The sequence below is a fragment of the Kwoniella bestiolae genome, chromosome 4 (assembly GCF_000512585.2).
Source record: "Kwoniella bestiolae CBS 10118 chromosome 4, complete sequence".
NCBI lineage: Eukaryota > Fungi > Basidiomycota > Tremellomycetes > Tremellales > Cryptococcaceae > Kwoniella > Kwoniella bestiolae.
Window position 1 is genome coordinate 1390057 of NC_089244.1, and position 22291 is coordinate 1412347.

Below are 22291 nucleotides of genomic sequence, written 5' to 3' on the forward strand. Positions count from 1 at the left end.
GATGTAAAGTACAGTAACGAATTCTTCTTGTTTCCTCTCTCTTCGTAATATCATGTTCTACAGTTGATCCACATCCATGACTTCAGCTGCCTTCTGGGTATTTCCTTCAGATAGCCAGGCATCGATCTTAGCCTTGAGCTCGGTATCAGGTATACAATCTTCGTATTTGAGACTGCACCGAGAAGAGTTAGCTGTTTCCTCCGATCATCGGAGCAACCGGAGTACTTACGGTACATTGTTGAAGGGGTCTACTTCTTTGGAAAGAAGCACAGTCCGGATAGTGCCTCGATCAATAACAACACGAGAGACGGGTAAGATGACTGGATCTTTCATGACTATGGAGTATATTAGCTCAGCGTGCACACATCTCGATGCTGAACTTACGAGTGGACAACAAGGGGTCTGAAATACAGAAACATCAGCCTGTATCACAATTCAGCCTCAGACGGACTTACCAAGGAACTCATCGGGGACTTCCCTCTCATCCTCCATTTGTATAGTCGCCTTCATATCCTCTACTTTCTGAGTGAAGCTGACAACCTCAGCGACCTCAGCATCCGTCATGATGGCTCGATGCTTTAACAATCGAGCGAATTTCTCGAACAATTCTTTCGAGTAACTTCTGCCATCATTGGCGACTGCACGTATGAATTCTGATTCATTACCTAGATTGAGGTAAATTTGGGCAATGGCTGCGAGCAAGTCTTTGGGTTTGAATGAATACTTTTCAGGGTTGGTCACCTTCAACTCCGACATTTTGGGTCCCACAAGAACAGCGAGGTTTTCGTCGAGAGACTAAGGATTCAATCAGTATCTCCTTGTACAGCTGGACGGGTATGACTCACGGCTGCCAAACGATCGACTATTTCCGAAGTAACAAAAGGCTCCTTGGTGGTTGCCGTGATATCTCGTATCAACTTGACGTTCTCAAGACCCATTTGTGTATGGAAGGGGGCAGAGCTTTCCGCTTGTCGCAGCTGACTTTCCTGGTCTTCCCTTTCATTCTGAGGCAATGCTGACCACGCATCGGTGTTCGCTTGTTGAGCTTGGATGGAAGCGATCTTGGCCATGCCAGTGAGCGATTCCTCAAGATGGAAAGTAGTATCACTCATAAGCATGTTAACAAATCGAATGAACTGATCGAAGTCGTCACTGTAGGGCGGGTAAGCTTTGTACAGCCAGCATAAAAGAGCCAACTTACTGTCTAGCTTTGACGAAAGCTTCCCGATGAAGGGGGTTCTCCCACATGGACTTGAAGATCCGCTGGATGTCTCGTCTACTTGAGAGTCAGTACCAACTGCGTGTTAAAGAATGGGTAACATACCTGAAGTTGAATTTGTCTAATGAACACGAACAAGATTAGAATGATAATAAAAGCGAGTCCAGGAAAAGATGCTTACCCCAGAATTGCGTATGACCACCGGTTGCCTCCACATCTGCGTCTTATCAGCCATGTTCGTGTTTCTTTTCAGTACTCACCTATGAAGAACCTGATCAATGTAGGCATGAGGTATTCCGTGGACAAACTATGAACGCTGAGTCGATCAAATAATGCTCCCTTACGCCAGTAACCCATCGGCCAGAGACCGTAAGACAGGATCTGCGGAGGGGGTACGCGGTCAGCCGATTTCGTTACGACTATGAGTTGACCTTACTCACAGAAACGAGTTTCGCTTTCAAGAACGGGTTGTTGACGTAGTTAGGAGAGAGGAAGGTGACCACGAAGGTGATCAGGATATCTTTATCGACGTCGTCAAGAGCATCGGGATTGTATCTGCATCGAAGTCAGTAGAACCCCAGAACAAGCGAAGATCTGCGCGTACCTAGCAAGGAAGTCGAAGTATTCTGTTATGTTATCGAAGAGATATTCCGGCAGCATCCGGAACTCCAATGGTGATTCGGAGGGAAGAGGAAGACTAGATGTCAGCGTAGTTCGTGGCACGAAAGGACTTACGAAATACGCGTCGATGGGTGTTTGTGTGAAGGGTCGACCAAGCGAATGAGCCAAGTCATTAAGAATCCCAAGAAGGAAACGTTCAGACGGATCATTGCTGGATCCAGAAGTTGGGTGTCGTAGGCGTGAAGAGACGCATGGAGTGTGGCAAGATCGGCCTGATGGTCAGCGCAGTCGTAACGAGGTGCACTCACTTTCAGCTTTTTAATGGCAGCTTCTCCCTGCGTTTCCATTGCAGGGTTCTACAAAGAGTCAGCTTCAGTGTAGACTTCCAATCGCACAATGACTCACGCCTGCCCACGAAGATCTCTGAGCTACAGCCCGCTTCAGCTCTTTCTCGATCTCTGACATGTTCTTTTCAGCTCTGCTACGAGTTCCGATAGTTTTAACGACTCCCAGATGAACAAACGCATTGGTAAGGAAGAAGAGATCGGATATGAAGTTGGGTTTTGCGTCGACTGATCGGTTAGCACAGCTCAGCAGACAATTTACTCACCTTCCATTGCACTGCCAAAGTACTCGTCCGCTTCTTCTTTCGTTCCTTTTATCTTGGTCTCCTCTGTTATATCCACTCGTTTCGAGGTTTTGTAATAAGCAGGGTCGACCTTGTCAATCTGAAAAGGGAATTAGCGTAGGTCCATATCCTGTATGTTAAACATACCTTTGAAAACTGAGCATCCATGACAGGCTCGAACAGTTTGAGGAGCACCATCGCGAGATTCGTCATATAGCCGTCCGAAGAGACGGTTCGCGGATCAACCTGAAGCGTTAGCTCAATTACCTTTGAGGTAACTTACCCTCATTCCTGCTCGCTTTTCGTTCAACTTGATAGTCAGAGCAAAGAAATCGAGTACCCCTTCCCTTGACTCGGGCGACGAGCGAACGATGGCGTTGTAGATATTGAACAACGATCCCTACGGCAAGATCAGCGCCGGAAACATCAGTATTGTAGCCTAACTTACATGCAGACCACCGAGAGTGTATCGTAAATTACTCTTGTTCGCCTCTATGTCCTCCTTCTTTCGCTCAGTAGGGTTTGAGAAGTAGGTCTTCCAAATCTCCGGCTGTTCAAACGATCTCAGCCGAAGAGATCTCAAGTAGCTGATCATTCACTTACAAACTCTCGAGGGAAAACGTTCAGTCTGGTAAGAGGACCTAGTAGAGACTGCCACTCGAGTTTTGGAGCTGTGACTCCTGGCGCGACCCAGATTGGCAATGTTGGAAGCTGAATGTCAGCTGCGATCGGCGTATTATGAGACTTACTAAAGCAGCGATTGATTTCACCTGCACCAGCAATGCTACCGCTCCGAGGTATCTCCTCCAATCTGCACCCATGATATCGGGAGTTGGCGTGATCTTATACCATTCTTGGAAAAATAAACTCAATGTCGGGGTGATCACATCGGCCATGGTGTCGCTGGGGAATCCGATCGACAAGTCATTGAGGAAGGGGAGTAGGTCTGCACCGGACAAAGCGCCAGGTTTCGGTAGAGCGGCAGCTTGAGCGGATGAAGTGAATTGATCGACATTGGACGTCGACGGCACGTCGATGGCAAGAAGGAGGGGCAGGAACTCGGCAGGTCCAACAGGTTTACTAGAAAGGTAAGCAATTGTCTGGACATTCATAAACTCACTCTTTAGGTTGAGGAAACATGGTTGGATCTTCCAGCGTCATTCCACAATACGATATAACCAACGCTTTCAGCTTGTCAAAAGCAGCCGCCCAGGATGATTTCTCGTCGTTGCTGAACGACTGCGATTGATCAGCATTACCCACTCAAGATGTGCTCAACTTACGTATCTATTGGACTCTCGATTCACCCCATACAGTCGTTTCCAGCATCCTGTCAAATACTCGAATATCGTTTCTCCAGAAGGTAGTCCAGCGAGAACGGATAAAGCATCGGGATCGTTTCTGTTTGTCAGCGGTGTACAGAAGTAGGTTAGACTCACGAGCTTGCCATTGATTCGGTGTCCAAAGACAGTCGAGCGATCAGGAGTCGGTCAGCAAGATCGATTGTCGTGTTAAGTGGTTGAGGTTGATCTGGATATTTAGCTAGAATCACGCTGGGGCATGACTCACTTTCCTCGATCAATTCCTCTTCCAGCCCTTTCAGCCAACATAAAGTCCAGTCGCTCTCATTCGCCTTCTCTTTCTGAGACTTGTCAGCAGATTCACACAGATTTTCCACTCACGCTCAATGTCACCGAGAAGATTTCTCCAACTTTCCTAGCTTCCCAATGTTTGTAATCGACCTGAGCGAGGTGACTCGAAGCCTTTGAGGGGACCACTCTGGGTCCTACAGGATCACTTGTGGGAGTGGTTGATGTTGGACGTTTGCCCAAGGCGAGGGTTGGTGTTCTAGTAGCACTTCGATCGGAGGCAAGCTTTGAGGAAGAAGCTATCTGAATAGGTTTGCTCGAGGATGAAGCGGTAGAGGAAGGAGTTGAAGGTGTAGGCTGAGGAGTAGACAAAAGCCGAGATCCCGCAGAGGCAGGGGTATGGGCGGGCGGCGGAATAGGAGCTGGTGAGGCGGAGGAGTCATTTGACTGAGCCTCCTGCTGAGTAGGTGTGGAAGTCCCCAGTCTTGCTAGGCGCTTCAAACGGATCTATTGATAATGTGTCAGTCGTCAGACGATCATATGAACCGATGGCAGATCAAACTTACCTTATCCGCGTCACTGAGGTCGGCGTTGTCGGACATTACTGGGAGAGTGTATGCCAGTGATGCTGGTGAAGGTATCAAGTATTGGTGAGAGTAAGATAGTTTGATAAGGTTGTTGTACTGGATATGTATATACGCTGGTGGTAACGACCATGGTGATGATGATGATGATGATGCGTACTAGCACTGGACGTGATACTTTCCCACGGTGGTAGTCTGTATACAATCCTCAACCTGAAACCGAAATCATTCAACCTTTCAAACCATCATGAAAATGAAAACATTGAAGAATTATCAAACATATCATCATAAACCAAGCATACAAAGAATCGACTCACCATGGCTCAAGTAGTCACTTGCCTTGATCAGCCGTCCTCCTATCGAGACAACAGGTCAGAGGTGTGTGACGACCCGTCCAATAGAAAGCCCCTGAATTGACCAACCTTTTTATCTCCAGATTGACCGCGAGACGGAACGTCGTCTTCTCGCTCAGTCCAGTACGCTATATGTTGGTAATCTCAGTTTCTATACCACCGAAGCACAGATGTATGACTGTGAGTGATCTCGCTTGTCTCCGTGTCGCTCTGTCTGATGAGACATGCAGTGTTTTCCACATGCGCACGGCCTGAAGAAGGGGGAGGTATCAAGAGGTAGGTTTTTTGAACATGTCGTCCGCTGCGGGCTGGGCTGATATCTGATGTAGAATCATCATGGGACTTGATCGACATCAAAAGTGAGTCTTTATCATGCAGACAAAGCTAATGTAGGTAGAACCCCTTGTGGATTCGCATTTGTGGAATACTTCTTGCATTCAGAAGCTGTGGACTGTCTAAGATATATCTCTGGGACAAAGTTGGATGAACGGATCATAAGATGTGATATAGATCCAGGATACAAAGAAGGAAGACAGTTCGGAAGAGGAAAGAGTGGTGGACAGGTGCGAGACGAGTTCAGGCAGGAGTATGATAGTGGAAGAGGTGAGTCCAAGTCTACGAGATCATTGCTGACAGTCAGGTGGATGGGGTCATCAACGTCTTGAGGAGGAAAAACGAAGACAGGAACAAGAACGATTACGATCTCAGATACAGTTCGATACATATGCTGCGGTCGGTGGGTTGGGTATGGCTGGGGCAGATGTTCCCCGGGGTGAGGGAGCTGCAGGAGATCGTCAGAAGCGAGAACGAAGCGAGGACGAAGACATTGAACGGAGGGAAGATGAGAAGCGATTGCGAGGGGAACGTGATGATGAATAGAGAATTCAGCTCTTGTATAAACCCATATCCAATGTATAATATATTGCATGTCATGATGATGCTTCTATTTCTGTACTCGAGTGAAGATGGGTGATGATTTCTCGTGGATCTGCGGTTGACCTTCTGGTGATCCTGGGATTTTTTTGGTAAGGTTCTGAATGTCAGCGAGGTTTTGCTTTTATGGAACTCACTAATTTTGTGAATACACATTGGTTGAGGGCTTTCTCGGGCTTTCGACATGCTTGGAAGTACTGGATAAAGGGTTAGCTAAGTGGTAACCTCAAACATTAAAGAGCTACTAACCTGGTTGTTTTTCTCCAAACATTGCCAATGAGCATCAAATTCCGCAAGACACGATTCTTTTATTTTACCAATGCTGTTAAGCAGTCAGCAGGGTTTCTTGCGAGATCATAGATAGATAATTACTTACACATCAGCTGCACATCTAGTCACCTTTCTACCTTCCGATAAACAATGAGCAGGATCTCGGTTTTCTTGCTTGCAAAGCATGAAATCCTCTGTTGTACGGTATCAGCGGTATTCAGATTTAGCAGATGACAGCCTCAACCCACCATTGACTTCCTTGCAGTGCTGGCCTATGAAGAATGAAGCACTCTTTAGCGGAGCAGAGGTCACACCTAATTCGTCGACATGAGGTACGGAAGATGGGAGAGGGTTTGGATCGGTGTAAGGTTGATCGTTGAGAACTGCTGGACGGTGGCTTGCCATGTTGGAGGATGAGAAGGTGGGTTTGCGATGGATGAGAGGATGGTCAAGTGTATAAGCAAGCGAGTTGATAGACGATATGTAGATGTATGATGTTGGCTGATGATTCAAGTGCTCAAGGATTGGTTCGTCCATCATTCATCCATCAAAGCTTCGCTGGGTGAAGGGCCCAGATGCATGCCTATATCAGAGTTGAGGTGGGGGAACAGGCGGAGAATAGGCTTGCCAAACAACAAGAGTTTGTATGCGTTACCCCTTTAAATGCAGCTGTCGCGTCGAGGTGAGTCAACCGTTGTACTAACGCTCCACCTCCACCTCGTCATGTCCATTCTGATTCCACTTTTTCGTTTACGGTTGCCACCCAATCTCATCATCCTATCCTCATAACCTCCTTCCTGGTCTATCAATAGTTGAATAGGACAATCAGCATGTCCAGGAATCGTAGAGCAGCAGGAGCTGTAAGAGGCCCGTCTTCAGCTCTGACATCTTTCCTTGCTGTAAGTGTGCCGGGTCAGCATCGTGATGTTTTGCTAACATCAGCTTTCTAGGGTCTCGGTGTGGAACCATCACATCGACTTACCACCTGGGGGGACACGTCCAGTCTCAACGCGGATCATCAACCTACTCTTGCTCATGACGGCCCTGTGATTGATCCTGGAGACGATTTAGACCCCGCAGGAGCAGTGACTGCTCGTAATGTGATAGCTGGACCGAGTGAAGCGGGTGATGGTACCGCAACACTAGAAAATGAGAGTAAGAAGAGGAAGCGACGGGGAGAGGTGAGCGGTCACCGGTCCGGTAGCTGATATACGAAGCTGACATGGAAGCAGTCCGACGATGCGTCAGTATACAGTGAACCGAATGCAAAGAAGACCCGGGCAGCTTCAGTCGACTCAGATGACCTCGATGCCGAGGATGCTCCAGCGCCAGGACCTAGCAATTCCAAAGCGTCAGCTGCAGCTGCATCCACCGCTAAGGTTGCTCCTGGTCCTCTCGGACCTGTCGGATCGTTTATGGAATGTGGTGAATGTGCAAAGAGATTCACAGTGGTGAGTAGCTCTCAAAATGGTCGTAACAAAGCTAACACTGCTTCAGACCGCTTATACCAAGGAACATCCTTCAAACCCTTCAACATATCTTTGTGTCAACTGCTGCTATACACTGGGAATCGATCCTTTCGCGAAAGTGAAGAAGGCGCCGGTGAAGAAAGCTGTCAAGAAAGAGGACAGGGCGAAAGTCGTGCACTACGAGCAGAAGAAGGGAGTCAAAGCTCTAGGCGATCTATGTATCCAAGTGAGTATCATATAGGAACGGTATCATGGCTGACCCTTTCAGATCATCGGCAAATACATCGAGGATGTGGAACAACTCGGTGACATCGGCGGTATCAACATGGATAAAGTCTGTAAAATCATATCGAAAGGTCGTCGATTGTGAGTGAGCAAAGTCTGAGAGTCTCTCGCTGATTTCCGCGTAGAACCGCCGAAACTGCACAACTCTTCTATTCACCTGATCGGGACGATCTTACCATGTATGACTGTACACGTGAGTGCACGTGTCGTTATATTTCGCTGATTCGTATAGGCCTTACACCCGAGGCATTCACCACCATCTCCAAACTCTGTCCGAAACTCAAATCTCTCAACCTTCAGCTCTGCGGTCAGCTCTCGAGCGATGCTGTTGTCGCGTGGGGGAAATCTCTGAAGCAGCTAAGAAGAATCGAGCTGTTCGGTCCATTTTTGGTCAGGAAGGATGGATGGACTAGTCTGTTCAAGTCAGTCGGCAAGCGACTAGAGGGTTTGCTCGTCACGCAATCCCCGAGGATCGATTTGGAAATGATCGAACTGCTTGTGAAATCGTGCCCTAACCTTACCGAACTCCGATTGGCCGAGATAGGTCAGCTCAACGATGAATGTCTCGCTGCTTTGCACCCTCTCAAGAAGTTGAAACTTCTCGATATATCTGCGCCGGGCAACCCCTTGTCAGATGAAGCGGTGATCAGCCTGCTATCAGCAATTGGGGCAAATCTGGAGACTCTCGATCTTACAGATAATCCGGATCTTACCGACGAAATCCTCCCTGCTATCATTACACACTGTCCCCGTCTTCGTCGCCTCTCTCTGCGAAATGTGGTCGAGCTTACCGATGAGGGCGTTGCAGCTTTCTTTGCAGCGCTCAAGAAGCAAGATCGACCGGGATTGGAGTGGATCGATTTGGAGAAGGGCCATGATCTGAAAGATGGCTCATTGCAAGCTTTGATCGCTCATTCAGGCGCGACCGTGGAAAAACTTAATCTTCTAGGGTGGAAAGAGGTCTCGAATGATAGTCTTGGTGAATTAGCCCACTGCAAACATTTGAAGGAATTGGATGTAGGGTGGTGTCGACAGGTGACCGATTTTACAATCAAAGATGTCCTGGATGGGTGTGGCGAGATTGAGTCGGTGAGGGTGTGGGGTGAGTCAAAGTTGCAGCACGAATCTCTATATGTCGATCAGGACTAATGGCCGACTGTCTGTGTGATCAGGGTGCAACCAGCTCACCGACGCCATCCCCCGCAAAAGGAGTCCGAGTCATCGGTGTCGAAAGTCATTCCATCTGAATCAAGCCCAAGTTGTCCTAGACTACCCCAGTAATATTCCATATCTCTCCAGACGTTCATGATGACCTATATCTCATGTATGTACTTTGTATCTGTACATAACTATCCGAATGATGATATTAGGTGGCAAGGACGAGAAGGGCTGTGTGCCACTCTCGGCGATTGCCCGATGAGTGCAGGATACATGGGCTCACACGTGGCATCTCTTCCATAATACCGAATGTGTCCGACGGCATCTAAATTTCAGTCACTCTCTTTTGGTGGAACTCGCTAGATCACTTCACTCAAAAATAAAAGAGATACTCGATTTTGACTTTCCTCAACATTTCCTTTCAGATCATCGGCAAATACATCGAGGATGTGGAACAACTCGGTGACATCGGCGGTATCAACATGGATAAAGTCTGTAAAATCATATCGAAAGGTCGTCGATTGTGAGTGAGCAAAGTCTGAGAGTCTCGCTGATTTCCGCGTAGAACCGCCGAAACTGCACAACTCTTCTATTCACCCGATCGGGGGAGATCTTACCATGTATGACTGTACACGTGAGTGCACGTGTCGTTATATTTCGCTGATTCGTATAGGCCTTACACCCGAGGCATTCACCACCATCTCCAAACTCTGTCCGAAACTCAAATCTCTCAACCTTCAGCTCTGCGGTCAGCTCTCGAGCGATGCTGTTGTCGCGTGGGGGAAATCTCTGAAGCAGCTAAGAAGAATCGAGCTGTTCGGTCCATTTTTGGTCAGGAAGGATGGATGGACTAGTCTGTTCAAGTCAGTCGGCAAGCGACTAGAGGGTTTGCTCGTCACGCAATCCCCGAGGATCGATTTGGAAATGATCGAACTGCTTGTGAAATCGTGCCCTAACCTTACCGAACTCCGATTGGCCGAGATAGGTCAGCTCAACGATGAATGTCTCGCTGCTTTGCACCCTCTCAAGAAGTTGAAACTTCTCGATATATCTGCGCCGGGCAACCCCTTGTCAGATGAAGCGGTGATCAGCCTGCTATCAGCAATTGGGGCAAATCTGGAGACTCTCGATCTTACAGATAATCCGGATCTTACCGACGAAATCCTCCCTGCTATCATTACACACTGTCCCCGTCTTCGTCGCCTCTCTCTGCGAAATGTGGTCGAGCTTACCGATGAGGGCGTTGCAGCTTTGCAGCGCTCAAGAAGCAAGATCGACCGGGATTGAGTGGATCGATTTGGAGAAGGGCCATGATCTGAAAGATGGCTCATTGCAAGCTTTGATCGCTCATTCAGGCGCGACCGTGGAAAAACTTAATCTTCTAGGGTGGAAAGAGGTCTCGAATGATAGTCTTGGTGAATTAGCCCACTGCAAACATTTGAAGGAATTGGATGTAGGGTGGTGTCGACAGGTGACCGATTTTACAATCAAAGATGTCCTGGATGGGTGTGGCGAGATTGAGTCGGTGAGGGTGTGGGGTGAGTCAAAGTTGCAGCACGAATCTCTATATGTCGATCAGGACTAATGGCCGACTGTCTGTGTGATCAGGGTGCAACCAGCTCACCGACGCCATCCCCCGCAAAAAAGGAGTCCGAGTCATCGGTGTCGAAAGTCATTCCATCTGAATCAAGCCCAAGTTGTCCTAGACTACCCCAGTAATATTCCATATCTCTCCAGACGTTCATGATGACCTATATCTCATGTATGTACTTTGTATCTGTACATAACTATCCGAATGATGATATTAGGTGGCAAGGACGAGAAGGGCTGTGTGCCACTCTCGGCGATTGCCCGATGAGTGCAGGATACATGGGCTCACACGTGGCATCTCTTCCATAATACCGAATGTGTCCGACGGCATCTAAATTTCAGTCACTCTCTTTTGGTGGAACTCGCTAGATCACTTCACTCAAAAAATAAAAGAGATACTCGATTTTGACTTTCCTCAACATTTAACATTTTCAAGTCAAAGCTTTCTCTTTCTTTTCTCAACCTCAATAACACCTGACACCTGAAAAAACATCGCTGTATCCTCAAGATGTACTCTATTGCTCGTTCACTCCGATCTTCTTCAACCCTCAGTCCTTTGCGAAATGTCGCTGTAAGTATCTCTTTGCAAATTCACCTCCACTCCTCGCCCGATCTACCATCGCTAACATTCGTCATCTTTGCCACCTAACTTTGCAGAGGACTTCATCCCCCCTCCTCACTTCGAAACGATTCAACAGTGGAAAGGTATCAGGACCTGTGATCGGGTGAGCAGACTGAGTTTGTGCGAGCATGGATTACGCTGACGACTCTGCAGTATCGATCTTGGTACCACCAACTCTTGTGTATCGTAAGTTTTTCCATAACCCCCATGACGATCACCGCTCATGCATACTGTAGCATCTTCGAAGGTGGTGCCCCCAAGGTATTAGAGAACGCTGAAGGTGCTCGAACAACCCCATCCGTTGTCGCTTTCACCAAAGGTGAGTCAATTCATCCCCTTCGCCGAGTCCGTCGCTGACCCCGACTTTAGATGGAGAACGATTAGTCGGTCAACCCGCTCGACGACAGGCAGTCGTCAACGGTGAGAACACAATCTTTGCCTCCAAACGGTAAGCCACCGTTGTTTTCATCTAGATTCAACACTAATCCGTCTCGACTACTCTAGATTAATCGGTCGAAAATTCAAGGACGCTGAAGTACAAAAGGACATTGGCAACGTCCCCTTCAAGATCGTCGCTCACACCAATGGAGATGCTTGGGTAGAGGCCAGAGGCGAGAAGTACTCCCCATCGCAGATCGGTGCTTTCGTCGTTGGGAAGATGAAGGACACCGCTTCTTCCTACCTCGGTAAACCCGTCAAACACGCCGTCATCACCGTCCCTGCCTACTTCAACGACTCTCAGCGACAAGCTACCAAAGATGCCGGTTCCATTGCCGGTCTCGAAGTTCTCCGAGTCATCAACGAACCTACCGCTGCCGCTCTTGCTTACGGTCTCGACAAATCCGACTCCGCCGTTATCGCCGTTTACGATTTAGGAGGTGGTACTTTTGATATCTCCATCCTTGAGATGCAAAAAGGTGTCTTTGAGGTCAAATCCACCAACGGTGACACCCACCTTGGTGGTGAAGATTTCGACATTGCCCTTGTCAACCACATCCTCGCTGAATTCAAGAAGGAAACCGGTATCGATGTCTCCAAAGACCGAATGGCCATCCAACGTATCCGAGAGGCTGCCGAGAAGGCCAAGGTCGAGTTGTCCAGTGCCGGTGCTACCGATGTCTCCCTTCCTTATATCACCGCCACCGCCGATGGACCTCAACACATCAACTTGAACTTGACCCGAGCTCGATTTGAATCCATCGTCAAGCCTCTCGTCGACCGAACCATCGAGCCATGTAAGAAGGCTTTGAGCGATGCCGGTGTCAAAGCTTCTGAAATCAACGAAGTCATCTTGGTCGGTGGTATGTCCCGAATGCCCAAGGTTGTCGACACTGTCAAGGGTGTCTTCGGCCTCCGCCGAAGGGGAGAAGAAGCAATAAACGGGGGTTTGCATAGGGGTTTCAAGGACATAGAGGGAGGCTTGTTGCAGCCTCATGGCAGTTTTGATTTCTCTTCACTTAGCATATTATAGTCTAGCATAGACATTTCCATATTATCTCGTATTGTAGTAGTACAATGACAAAAATGCAAGGAAGAAAACACTTCTCATCAATCAACGTATAAATTATTCTCACTTTCGGTCATTGCCGAGATGACTCTAGGTGACTCGAATCCCCCCATCTCATCTCCCAAGTTGTTACATTAACATAATGTCTAGCATACATTCATCATCGCCCCCATAACCCTCTTCAAAGCCCTCCGCATGTCCGCATTCGAACCAGGACGTGTATTGTCAATACAATCCCATGTCGTCTCGGGATATGTAGGTGCGTATTGCTTTTGATTTCATTTCTTTACTCCCCCAGCTGACTCCTCCACAGGCAACAGAGCGGCTACCTTTCCTCTCCAGACGCTTGGCTATGATGTCGATGTAGTGAATACAGTGCAGTTCTCCAACCACACAGGTGAGTCAACCTCATTGATGACCCCGCTAACCCTTTCACAGGCTACGGCTACACCAACGGTCATAAGACAACCCCCGAACAGCTCACCGCTATCTTCGAAGGACTCTCCACCAACGGCTTGGTGTCCCACTCTCGCATACTTACGGGCTACGTGCCAGGTGCTGAGGCACTCAAAGTGGTAGCAGAGCAGATCAAGAAGATGAAGGAGATGAATTCTGGGACCGTGTATGTGCTGGATCGTAAGTTCTCCCCGCTACCCTCTTTCAAACGCTTACCCACCTACCCTAGCGGTGATGGGAGATATGGGCACTGGACTTTACGTGTCCAAGGATGTCGTACCAATCTACAAAGATATGCTGCAGATAGCTAGTATAATAACGCCCAATCAGTTTGAAGTCGAGTGAGTGATCGCCTCCATCCCTTCCCATCTTGTTACTAAACCCAAACCAGACTGCTATCAGGGATAAGCATCGACTCAATGCAAACCCTTCATACCGCCCTACGTCAACTACACACCACCAATTCCCTCCCTCACATCGCTTTCTCGTCCATCCCATTACCCATCTCCCTCGTCACTACTCTTAATCTGCCCCCTCCCCCGCCGTCTTACATGCGCCTCCTGCCTGATCCTATACCCCCATGGTACGATGCCGTAGGAATGGGAGAGCCCGAAGATGAGACACTGGTCTGCTTCGCTAGTACCTGGCAAGACGGCAATATGGAAACATGGGCGTTCGCCCTACCGACCATCCGAGGATACTTTTCCGGTGTAGGAGATCTCTTTTCGGCCATGGTGCTGGCTCACTTCGATAATCCTGATTCGCAATCCGACTTACCACCTCTTCCACATGCTGTGTCAAAAGCTCTTCTCACAGTACAGCAGATCCTTCTCCGAACTCATCTTTATTCCTTGGCACAAACGAGCATATCTGGTTCTGCAACTCCTCGACCTCTCCATCATTCTCCCAACGAACAACACTCCTCGGTGATACCTTCAGATGCCGAACTCGATGCTGCCGTATCGACGAATCCCAAGGATCCAAGACGGAAAGCCAAGCGAATGAGGCTGAGAGAGCTGCGAGTTGTACAAGAAAGAGGTCTGATCGCGGATGGTGGCCAAGGCTGGCCGGGCAAGGCCTTGGATTGGCAAGGTATACTGGAACATGGGTTGTAGAATACATGAATATCACTATATTACATAGTTACTACCTCAGCTAGGCAACACTCTCGAAGGACTTCCTAAGCTCGTCCAGGGTTTCTTGTTGCAGATGGCACAAAGTCTGAGCGAGCGCTTCGTTGTCCGCTCCGGAATTTTCGATAAGATGTCGAAGCTTGTCTCGGAGCTGTGACAGGTCAGCACGGATCGGCAGCAGACAGCTCACCTCGAACAGGAGTTTTCGACGTTTGATCATCGCTTGAGAAGCGGTCGAGTCACGTCCTGAAGCCATTTGTCAGCATTGAGACATATGTCTCAAAAGCTCACCTTTTTTATCAAGCTCGCTCAAGCTTATTGCGACTTCCTTGGCACGAGTCATCACTTCCTGAGGCAGCGAAGCCAATTTTGCCAACTCCAACCCTACGGAACTCAGTCAGTAAACCTCGTCAGCGTCATGGTCACAACCCACCGTAATGCTCAATGACAGCTGGACCTTGATCGACCTTGTATTGGAAGGACGTCGAGAAGGCGTTATTATCGTCTTCGACTTTGTTATCCTGCTACAAGATCAGCCACCTATCGTCTCACAGAGACAGTCTCTCCTTACTTGGGTTCGGAGATGCATGCTAATGAAAACGTCAGCGGGCAGACGAGCCTACTACATCACTCACCAGACCACACCTCGCAAGGATCCCAGTGTCACCGCCAAGTCCGGAAAGTGTGTGGTGAAAAAGACGAAAGCCTTTCTGTGAGCGCTTCTCAATCAACCTGATCACATACCTGGCGCTCGATCAACGATTCAGCAATTGCATGGGATAAGCCAAGACCTTCGAGAGGAGCAGTACCACGACCGAGCTATTCATCATCAACCATCGCTCGTACCCTTTTCCTCTTACCTCATCGATTATGACAACGGAATCTTTAGTGGCGAGACCTATAGCAACGCATCAACATCGGCTTGATCACCTCACTGCCCACTTACCTAATATCATTGCAGAAGTAGCCATCTCGGACGCAAATGTCGAGAGGTTCCGGTCAAGAGAGTCTACAAATACCGTGAATCAGCTTTTGGTTAGATGTGTGTTGCAACCCACCATCGTTCGAGAGCCTGCTTAGCAATGCATCGGGCAATCGGAAGGTCCCAAACTGAACTGGCACGCTGTTGAACATGAGCAAGACCCTCAGCCGTCTATACTCACTAGCAACCAAGCATCGCTTGTACCGTGAGCAGCCCGACCTGTCGAAGGAAGGTACTTTTACCGGACATACTGCAACGGTGGAAATCAGCGTAATCCCCAACCATCCTTGCTGTGCTTACTTCGGTCCTTGAATCAATTGAAAGGAGGCGTGTCCTCTCGCCGCGTAACTAAGACGTTGTTTGTCAGCTCATATGACCGTCATAGTCATGTACGCTTACATGTCGTTTGGTACGCAGTCATCCGTGTTGAGGCTCCTATCGAGAATAGGATGTCGGCCAGATTTGATCTATTACGGATCTCGGTGAGAACGAAGAGATGTGGGCGACAATCACGACTTACCGCTATAGTCTCGCGGAACGCAGGTCGCACTGAGCCGTCAATCAGTCATAGAATCAGTTGGTCAGCACTTACCGCAATTGCCCTCTGCAAGTGAACTTTGTCAGCTGTGATATCATCTCCTCATTTTTCAGGACTCACCACTGGCCAACTCTGCGAAACAAGCCAATACATCCAATTTGGCGATCTGGAGTGACAATTAGTATTATCATACAGCCTACTCTCGGATAGCTCACGGCATCGCTGCAGCAATATAAAGCACCTTCTTGTCAGCTCAGCTAGCCTAGAGATAACACTCACTGATGTATCCAACCACTGTGGCGAGTAAATCGCGCACGATCTCGCCGCTGAGTAGCATGACCTCTTGCTGGGCTTGTACCAACTTGGCATTACAATGCAACTGACACCTGTCAGCTCATCGACTGCTTCATACACTTACCAGCTCGCTCGTCGTGAAAGCCACTCTGTCAATCAAGTTGTCAGCATACAAGTAGACGCTGATGGGAGGGGACTCCATACTTTGTTTTCTTCCTCTCAATATTGACACATCCCTTGGGTAGTCCACGATGATCCAGATGTCGATTGGCGATGACAAGGCGGAATCTGTTCTCGATGGGCTCGAGATCGCATGGCAGGGAATGTTGCTCTAACATCGAGGTATTAATGCGATACTGCATCACCAGCCAAGCGTACCTTGGAAATTCTTTTCCACTGCCGTGCACACTCAGCCTCCTGACATCCAGCGGCAGTCTCATCAAAAAAACTTACCCTGAGCGATGTCCTCCATGTTCTCGGCGAATGTCTTCCTGGCCACATCGAGCAGATGATTGAATTCTGCTTTCACCGCGTAAAGTCGCGCAGTGGTGTGACTTTTCGATTTGCCTGACAGTGCAGTCATTCCGGTAGTGAGACATGCTAGATCGTCAGCTAGATCGTGGGCCGTTCGCCTACCTTTGATTTTGGTTTGGATCTCCAAAAGAAATGGATCCGCCAATTCCTACGAACCAATGTTTCAGCAGAGATTCTCGTTATTTTTCTGCTTACATTCTGGATCTCTTTGAGCAATTTGCAGTTACTAGAGGCAAGCTCCTGATGCAGTTCCGTCGTCGCTTGGACATATCGCTCAATTTGTAGCAGTAAAGTGATTCGAGCTTCGGTCTCTTGCACTTCGAGAGTTCCTTGACTTTTCCGTGCTGCCTATCCGAGTCACGCGTATTGTCACTTCGGGATCATCCAGTACTAAGGATAACCACTCACATTATGGATCAGTCTGTCTAAATCGATCTGCAAAGAACGTCCAATCAACAAACCATTTCGACAAATCTTGTCACTTACACTGCCCAAAGATTTGATGTGATCTCGAACAGATTTGAGTCGTTCAGGTGATGCCAGGAGTTCTAACGCAATCAGTGGTTTGCCAGTCGTACCCTAAAGCTTACCTTCAACCGCATCAAGTCTTCCTTCGATCGTATGAGGTACTGTACAAAATCGTGTGAGAAAGAGTTGAATTTCAGTCAATTCCGCCCGCTCACCATTGCTCGGTTGTAGTATGTTACCACGTAAGAGGCGAGCGCCCATGGGTGTTAAGCATTGATTAAGTATACCTGAGAATATGGTGATATCAGTGTCTAATCTTTCATAGAGTTAACTCTTACCGTAGAGGGTATCTCTCGTTGAATGGGTCAACGCGTTGGTTGTCAATTCGAGGTTCTTGGCGGTTTCCGCATCGATGAACATAGTTCCTAAATTTCAGGTTTGAGAAGCGCCCTTCAGCTATCTGACGTTTCAAACTCACCCTCTGAAGAGATATAACGAATCATCAATCCTTCTCTAGGGTAGATCAGTCCTTTGCGGACTTCGAGGAATCGGAACAGAGCCGAGGTCGCACATAAGGCATAGTATCTGATTCAGTGATCAGTGTGGAAGCGAAAGTCTTCTATCAGACGCACTTATCGGCAGCGGCCATGAGCGTGGAAGTCTTGACCTCGTCATGTACGCCCAGTCTCATGATGTAATCAGTCCCTAGCCGCATATCATATTAGCACTCGTCGTGAAATGTTCGCTGACTCACCGAGATCTTGGTTCCAGAAATCTCTAGAGAGCGGTTTGCACTCCAACTCGAAGGATTCCTCAACGACTTCGATCAATTTTGTGGCTATGTTAGTACCCTCACCGGCTTGGTTGCCAGTGTCGAATACCAAAACAGTGCAGGGAGGATAAAGCGTCAGATGTTGAAGCGTTCTCTGGAAAACTATGACACCGGAAGATCAGCTTAGCACTGTAGTCAGTGGACGTGCGATTCTCACAGGGAGTATCCGCAACCTATATTGCAAAGTGATGTTAGCTCTCCTACGCAGACAGAATCCCCTCGTAGTACTTGCTTGAGTCAAGATTGTCTGAAAGTTGTTATCAGTTTTCCCGCGAAAAGATGTGTCCCTCGTGCGTACTCACATGTCCAGTGGTTAAACTATGCACCGCGATTCCAACTTCCACTCCGTTGCCTACATTATGATCAGCATCATGTCATGGAGATCGTTCCTCCACTACTCACCTCTGTTCTGAGACAAAGCGACCACATATTCGTTCATGTCGTCGACTCGAGTAGATGCTCGGGTTGAAGGACCGGGGCCTCTTCCACTAGCTCTGGAATCTCTTCTTGATTTCGCTTGAAGTGATTTTACCAACTCGGAATGGGTATAAGAAGAGACGTCATGTTGAGCATTGTGCACAGCACTCGCCACCGAGGGATTGAGTACAGGCATCTTGGTGGGGTATGTCTGCCAGTGACTATCAGCGTTTGCTATGTTAGTAGTTCACAGGTGATGGTAGTTAGTGCAGGTGTTTGGGTTGATCGTGAATGAAGAACGAGAAATTGATGGTCTGATAGGCAACGAATATTGGATAGATTGGGTTATGGAGGGAAAGACGTGCAGAAAGAAGAGGAGGAAGGAAGGAAGGAAAGATTATATATATTTGAATTGTTACCAAGTTGTCGATGCAATCAATGTTCATATCAGAAAGTGATGACGTCATCATAGGCAGATCAGCTTTTCTCTCGTTCGCCTCACTTTGTAACAACACTTGTCAACTACATTCATCATCCCCACCTTGATCATCCTCGTGCTACTGTTTCACTATCAGATACGATACATCACATACCGATGCTGTGCGTCTGCGGCATTCTCGGGGGTTTCGACATTGCTCAACTTCTCAATGTCCGGTATACACCAGATGGGAGATATCATCATCGCTCAAACCACCTCAACATCCTCTGCGAATCCCCTTCTCCCTCAAATCTGCCTATCCACAGCGCATAGTCGACTGCAAGAGCTTAGGTAGTGCAGCCGGTCCTGTGCCGAGGTCGACTTGCTCCTGGTACGATCACTGTCTTGACTCCTTCACGCTGGACGGCTGACGAGTGGACTTTTCCGTGTCATATCGCGTCTAATCAAGCAGACGTCACCTCAATCGAGCTCAAACCGATAGCCTCGTCGTCACATCATCGTTGGCGGACCTGATGACCCTTGCAACGCCATACAGAGGTCTCGCCATGCGAGGCTGACAAGATCGGGAGTGTGTTCCCATCAGTTCTGGACACGAAAGTGGATCGAGGGTCGTATTGACTGTACGACACCAAACAGCATCCCGGATGTAGACTACGCCCTTCCTTATAATCCGAACTCGGTTCTCCTCGCTTCGGCTTCACTACGAGACTCACGAAGCGTTTGGCGGATAGATTACTCGTTGGCTCACTTCTACCATTGAGCCAAATTGTGACTTCCGCAACACACATACGAGGGGCGGAGACCCAGTTGATCGAGCGAAAGCTGGCATTTACCGTTTCGAGCGCTGACTGGATGTTCAACGAGCATCCCATTTGTGGTGACGATACGCCAAGTACTCTCCCCTCATTTACTAAACGCATCTCCTGGACAGGCGCATCAACACATAGTAGCACTGATGTCTTCGCCATCCCTTGCGTCCCATGCTTCGCCGCAAAGATGGACTCGCGAAATACTGTATTCTGGGGACGGTCTCAACATCACTCGCACACAACGGGAACTCGGGGAGTCTATGATCCTGCCATCCCCCTTTGTGCTGTTCGACAGCCTATCAACAATGATTCGAGGCGGGACAACGATTTCAACGTGCTTGTACAACGGTAATAAAAGCGGACAGAGCCACACCGTGCAATACGAGAAACACACTCAGCTAATTGTCTAAATAGCAGACATGAATGATATGCCGTGTTGTTATCTGCTTTTCTCCTACAGATGATGCTGCTGCAGGTTTGCTTCGAGGCCCCCACATTCCCCAACAGGCTTCATCTCGTAAAACCCGTAGGGTTTTTCCAAACTGGGGGCCCAACTTCAACCTGATATACTCGGACAGGAACCAAACGATAGTACAGGACATCATAAAGTTTGGATGACTGTTTGCCAATGGTGATACTCGTTATCGAACGGTAAATGCTCATTGCAAATAGTCCAATGGAGAAATCCCAACAGATATGCCAATGAAATGTACCCCTTGAGATACATCCATTGCGCGAAACATTGTGGCAAATACAATTGATCGATTGTGCACTGACTCTGACACGTCTGATGGCTTTTTGTCATACCACTTTTGCTCTCTTTAGGCAGATGGTGCACCTAAAGAAAAAAAACAGATACAACACTCTGTCCAACAAGTCATTTGGTATGTTCCCATTGCTGCTCATCAGGGATGCATTCCTGTACTCAACATATAACTGATTGTTATATTAAAACTTTTACTGCCATCTTTGCTATTGATCTGTTGTTGTCATGATATGTATCAGATTGTGATGTTCAGCTCCTGTCAAAAGACCACTACGGAGACACACACATATGATGATTAATGGGATTCTGGGTTCTTGTTCAAATGCAGTAGCTGTTCTATTGTTTCTCTACCAGAGATAAGATTATACATAGAGGACACCAAGGGAGATGTCTGAGAGGTAGAGATTGATTGGAGTGAGAGTGAAGTAGGTGATTAAAGTGGTAAAAGTTATGAAAGTGATGGGGGATTCAATCTTTACCTCTCAACTTCTGCTCCTTTTATACATAATCATGTTCAGAAATTAGGAAGAAAGTTTGAGGAAAGTTCGAGTAATTAAAGAAGATTTTTGTAGAAAGTTTATAGAAGTTCAGATAGTTTGGAGACTTTCTACGTTATCTCATAAGAAGTTTGTGTAATTACTCTGAAAGTTCAGTGAAATACATAGAAGCTATTAAGTGAGAACAGAAGATAAAGAATAAAGAGAATAAGAGGGAGATAGTACATAACAAGAGGGAAGCTTTGTATGCAATGAAGTCTACCTCATTACACAGATCCTGTTGAACTTGATCTATATATAGTGAGAAATAGCAATGATGGTGGTGAATCATATAAGGTGATCACCCTCAAAGGTCTGAAGACTATGGTGCTTGGTCTCTCTTGGTCAAAAATTGTCTTATCCTCAAAGGGCTTTGAGTCTTCACACTTGTCAAATCCAATACCCCTGCTCCTGCCGCCATTGAACATGACGGAATAATTGATCTATCGCCACACTCATACAATATATCACAGCGTATATTGTAGGGGTCGTTGTAGGGGTCGTTGTAGGGGTCGTTGTAGGGGTTGTTGTAGGGGTTGTTATAGGGGTCAGTGCAGGAGGCCATTGCGCTGGTTGTGAGGGATACGTGTCTACATGTCTACGTGTCACTCTTGTATATTATATAGTAGGCTCCTTCTTCCTCTTTCTCTTCTTTCTCTTACATAGCGCTATACATAATATAGATGCATCTCATATACCTCGTCAGAACAAGCTGCCAAAGCTTGCGCAATTATACTCCAATTGCTCTCTCCTACTGTTTTAACTGGTTTATCCTCTTATTTGATCTGGACAATCCCAATCCTAAACGTCTCTGGGATGACAACAAATGTAAAACCACCCTGCTGCTGAAGGGGACAACTGTGTCAAAAAGATGTCCGAGATTAGATTGGCTCAAAGCTGTGTTGAGTTCATGATTGTATGTTAAGTAAAAGAGTAGAAGAGAGAAGAGATAAAGAGATAAAAGCGAAAATTAGTTAACTAATAGTGTATCTACAGGGTGCCTTTAACTGGGTATCATAAATAAGGGATAACCGGGCTAAATCAACCGGTTGTTATGATCCAGCATAACCCTAGGTCGAAGAGTTCGATCGACTTTATCGCACAGGTCGAAGAGTTCGATTACCCGCAATCGATTTTGTCAACCTGAATCATACCTACGCCCCGCCCGACCTTTCAGGAGTATTAATACTACAGACGTGACTCCAAACCCAAGAGATCTCAACCTAATCTGGGACCAAAGCGTGAATCCAACCTCCCAG

General features: G+C 47.7%; 7 protein-coding genes across 7 annotated transcripts; 4 read left to right on the forward strand and 3 right to left on the reverse strand.

Annotated features, from left to right (window-relative positions):
- Nucleotides 1-57: 57 nt before the first annotated feature.
- I302_106099 (uncharacterized protein) lies at nucleotides 58-4659 on the reverse strand (the record flags this gene model as incomplete). Its single annotated transcript, XM_065870200.1, has 23 exons — nucleotides 58-172; nucleotides 230-335; nucleotides 385-402; nucleotides 456-795; nucleotides 846-1152; nucleotides 1202-1276; nucleotides 1325-1340; nucleotides 1401-1436; nucleotides 1480-1600; nucleotides 1660-1774; nucleotides 1824-1845; nucleotides 2043-2196; nucleotides 2246-2298; nucleotides 2451-2568; nucleotides 2616-2624; nucleotides 2752-2868; nucleotides 2917-3018; nucleotides 3072-3119; nucleotides 3218-3548; nucleotides 3652-3707; nucleotides 3752-3869; nucleotides 4134-4564; nucleotides 4624-4659. The coding sequence occupies 23 exons, from the start codon at nucleotides 4657-4659 to the stop codon at nucleotides 58-60; spliced, it is 2844 nt and encodes a 947-aa protein (XP_065726272.1).
- Nucleotides 4660-4959: 300 nt separating this feature from the next.
- On the forward strand, nucleotides 4960-5873 carry I302_106100 (uncharacterized protein; the record flags this gene model as incomplete). The annotated part of the gene is made up of 6 exons (XM_065870201.1): nucleotides 4960-5019; nucleotides 5078-5174; nucleotides 5225-5270; nucleotides 5324-5353; nucleotides 5455-5597; nucleotides 5755-5873. The coding sequence occupies 6 exons, from the start codon at nucleotides 4960-4962 to the stop codon at nucleotides 5871-5873; spliced, it is 495 nt and encodes a 164-aa protein (XP_065726273.1).
- A 64-nt stretch (nucleotides 5874-5937) lies between these two features.
- Nucleotides 5938-6602, reverse strand: I302_106101 (uncharacterized protein; the record flags this gene model as incomplete). Its single annotated transcript, XM_065870202.1, has 5 exons — nucleotides 5938-5982; nucleotides 6065-6124; nucleotides 6177-6249; nucleotides 6304-6391; nucleotides 6446-6602. The coding sequence occupies 5 exons, from the start codon at nucleotides 6600-6602 to the stop codon at nucleotides 5938-5940; spliced, it is 423 nt and encodes a 140-aa protein (XP_065726274.1).
- A 425-nt stretch (nucleotides 6603-7027) lies between these two features.
- Nucleotides 7028-10794, forward strand: I302_106102 (uncharacterized protein; the record flags this gene model as incomplete). The annotated part of the gene is made up of 8 exons (XM_065870203.1): nucleotides 7028-7096; nucleotides 7148-7378; nucleotides 7430-7648; nucleotides 7695-7892; nucleotides 7935-8032; nucleotides 8077-8138; nucleotides 8184-9053; nucleotides 10718-10794. 8 exons carry the CDS (start codon nucleotides 7028-7030, stop codon nucleotides 10792-10794), a joined length of 1824 nt encoding a protein of 607 aa, XP_065726275.1.
- A 413-nt stretch (nucleotides 10795-11207) lies between these two features.
- On the forward strand, nucleotides 11208-12792 carry I302_106103 (heat shock protein SSC1, mitochondrial; the record flags this gene model as incomplete). The annotated part of the gene is made up of 6 exons (XM_065870204.1): nucleotides 11208-11270; nucleotides 11357-11424; nucleotides 11475-11507; nucleotides 11558-11640; nucleotides 11691-11769; nucleotides 11826-12792. 6 exons carry the CDS (start codon nucleotides 11208-11210, stop codon nucleotides 12790-12792), a joined length of 1293 nt encoding a protein of 430 aa, XP_065726276.1.
- Nucleotides 12793-13023: 231 nt separating this feature from the next.
- Nucleotides 13024-14399, forward strand: I302_106104 (pyridoxal kinase; the record flags this gene model as incomplete). Its single annotated transcript, XM_065870205.1, has 5 exons — nucleotides 13024-13087; nucleotides 13142-13225; nucleotides 13327-13464; nucleotides 13514-13625; nucleotides 13676-14399. The coding sequence occupies 5 exons, from the start codon at nucleotides 13024-13026 to the stop codon at nucleotides 14397-14399; spliced, it is 1122 nt and encodes a 373-aa protein (XP_065726277.1).
- A 40-nt stretch (nucleotides 14400-14439) lies between these two features.
- I302_106105 (uncharacterized protein) lies at nucleotides 14440-18678 on the reverse strand (the record flags this gene model as incomplete). The annotated part of the gene is made up of 29 exons (XM_065870206.1): nucleotides 14440-14556; nucleotides 14608-14663; nucleotides 14709-14801; nucleotides 14851-14938; nucleotides 14989-15007; nucleotides 15053-15123; nucleotides 15278-15315; nucleotides 15364-15426; nucleotides 15476-15492; nucleotides 15581-15649; nucleotides 15700-15747; nucleotides 15799-15866; nucleotides 15920-15948; nucleotides 16058-16103; nucleotides 16153-16159; nucleotides 16356-16380; nucleotides 16685-16913; nucleotides 16961-17113; nucleotides 17174-17200; nucleotides 17252-17313; nucleotides 17356-17394; nucleotides 17449-17520; nucleotides 17572-17658; nucleotides 17712-17818; nucleotides 17866-17938; nucleotides 17988-18167; nucleotides 18223-18238; nucleotides 18368-18417; nucleotides 18468-18678. The coding sequence occupies 29 exons, from the start codon at nucleotides 18676-18678 to the stop codon at nucleotides 14440-14442; spliced, it is 2160 nt and encodes a 719-aa protein (XP_065726278.1).
- Between the last annotated feature and the right edge of the window lie 3613 nt (nucleotides 18679-22291).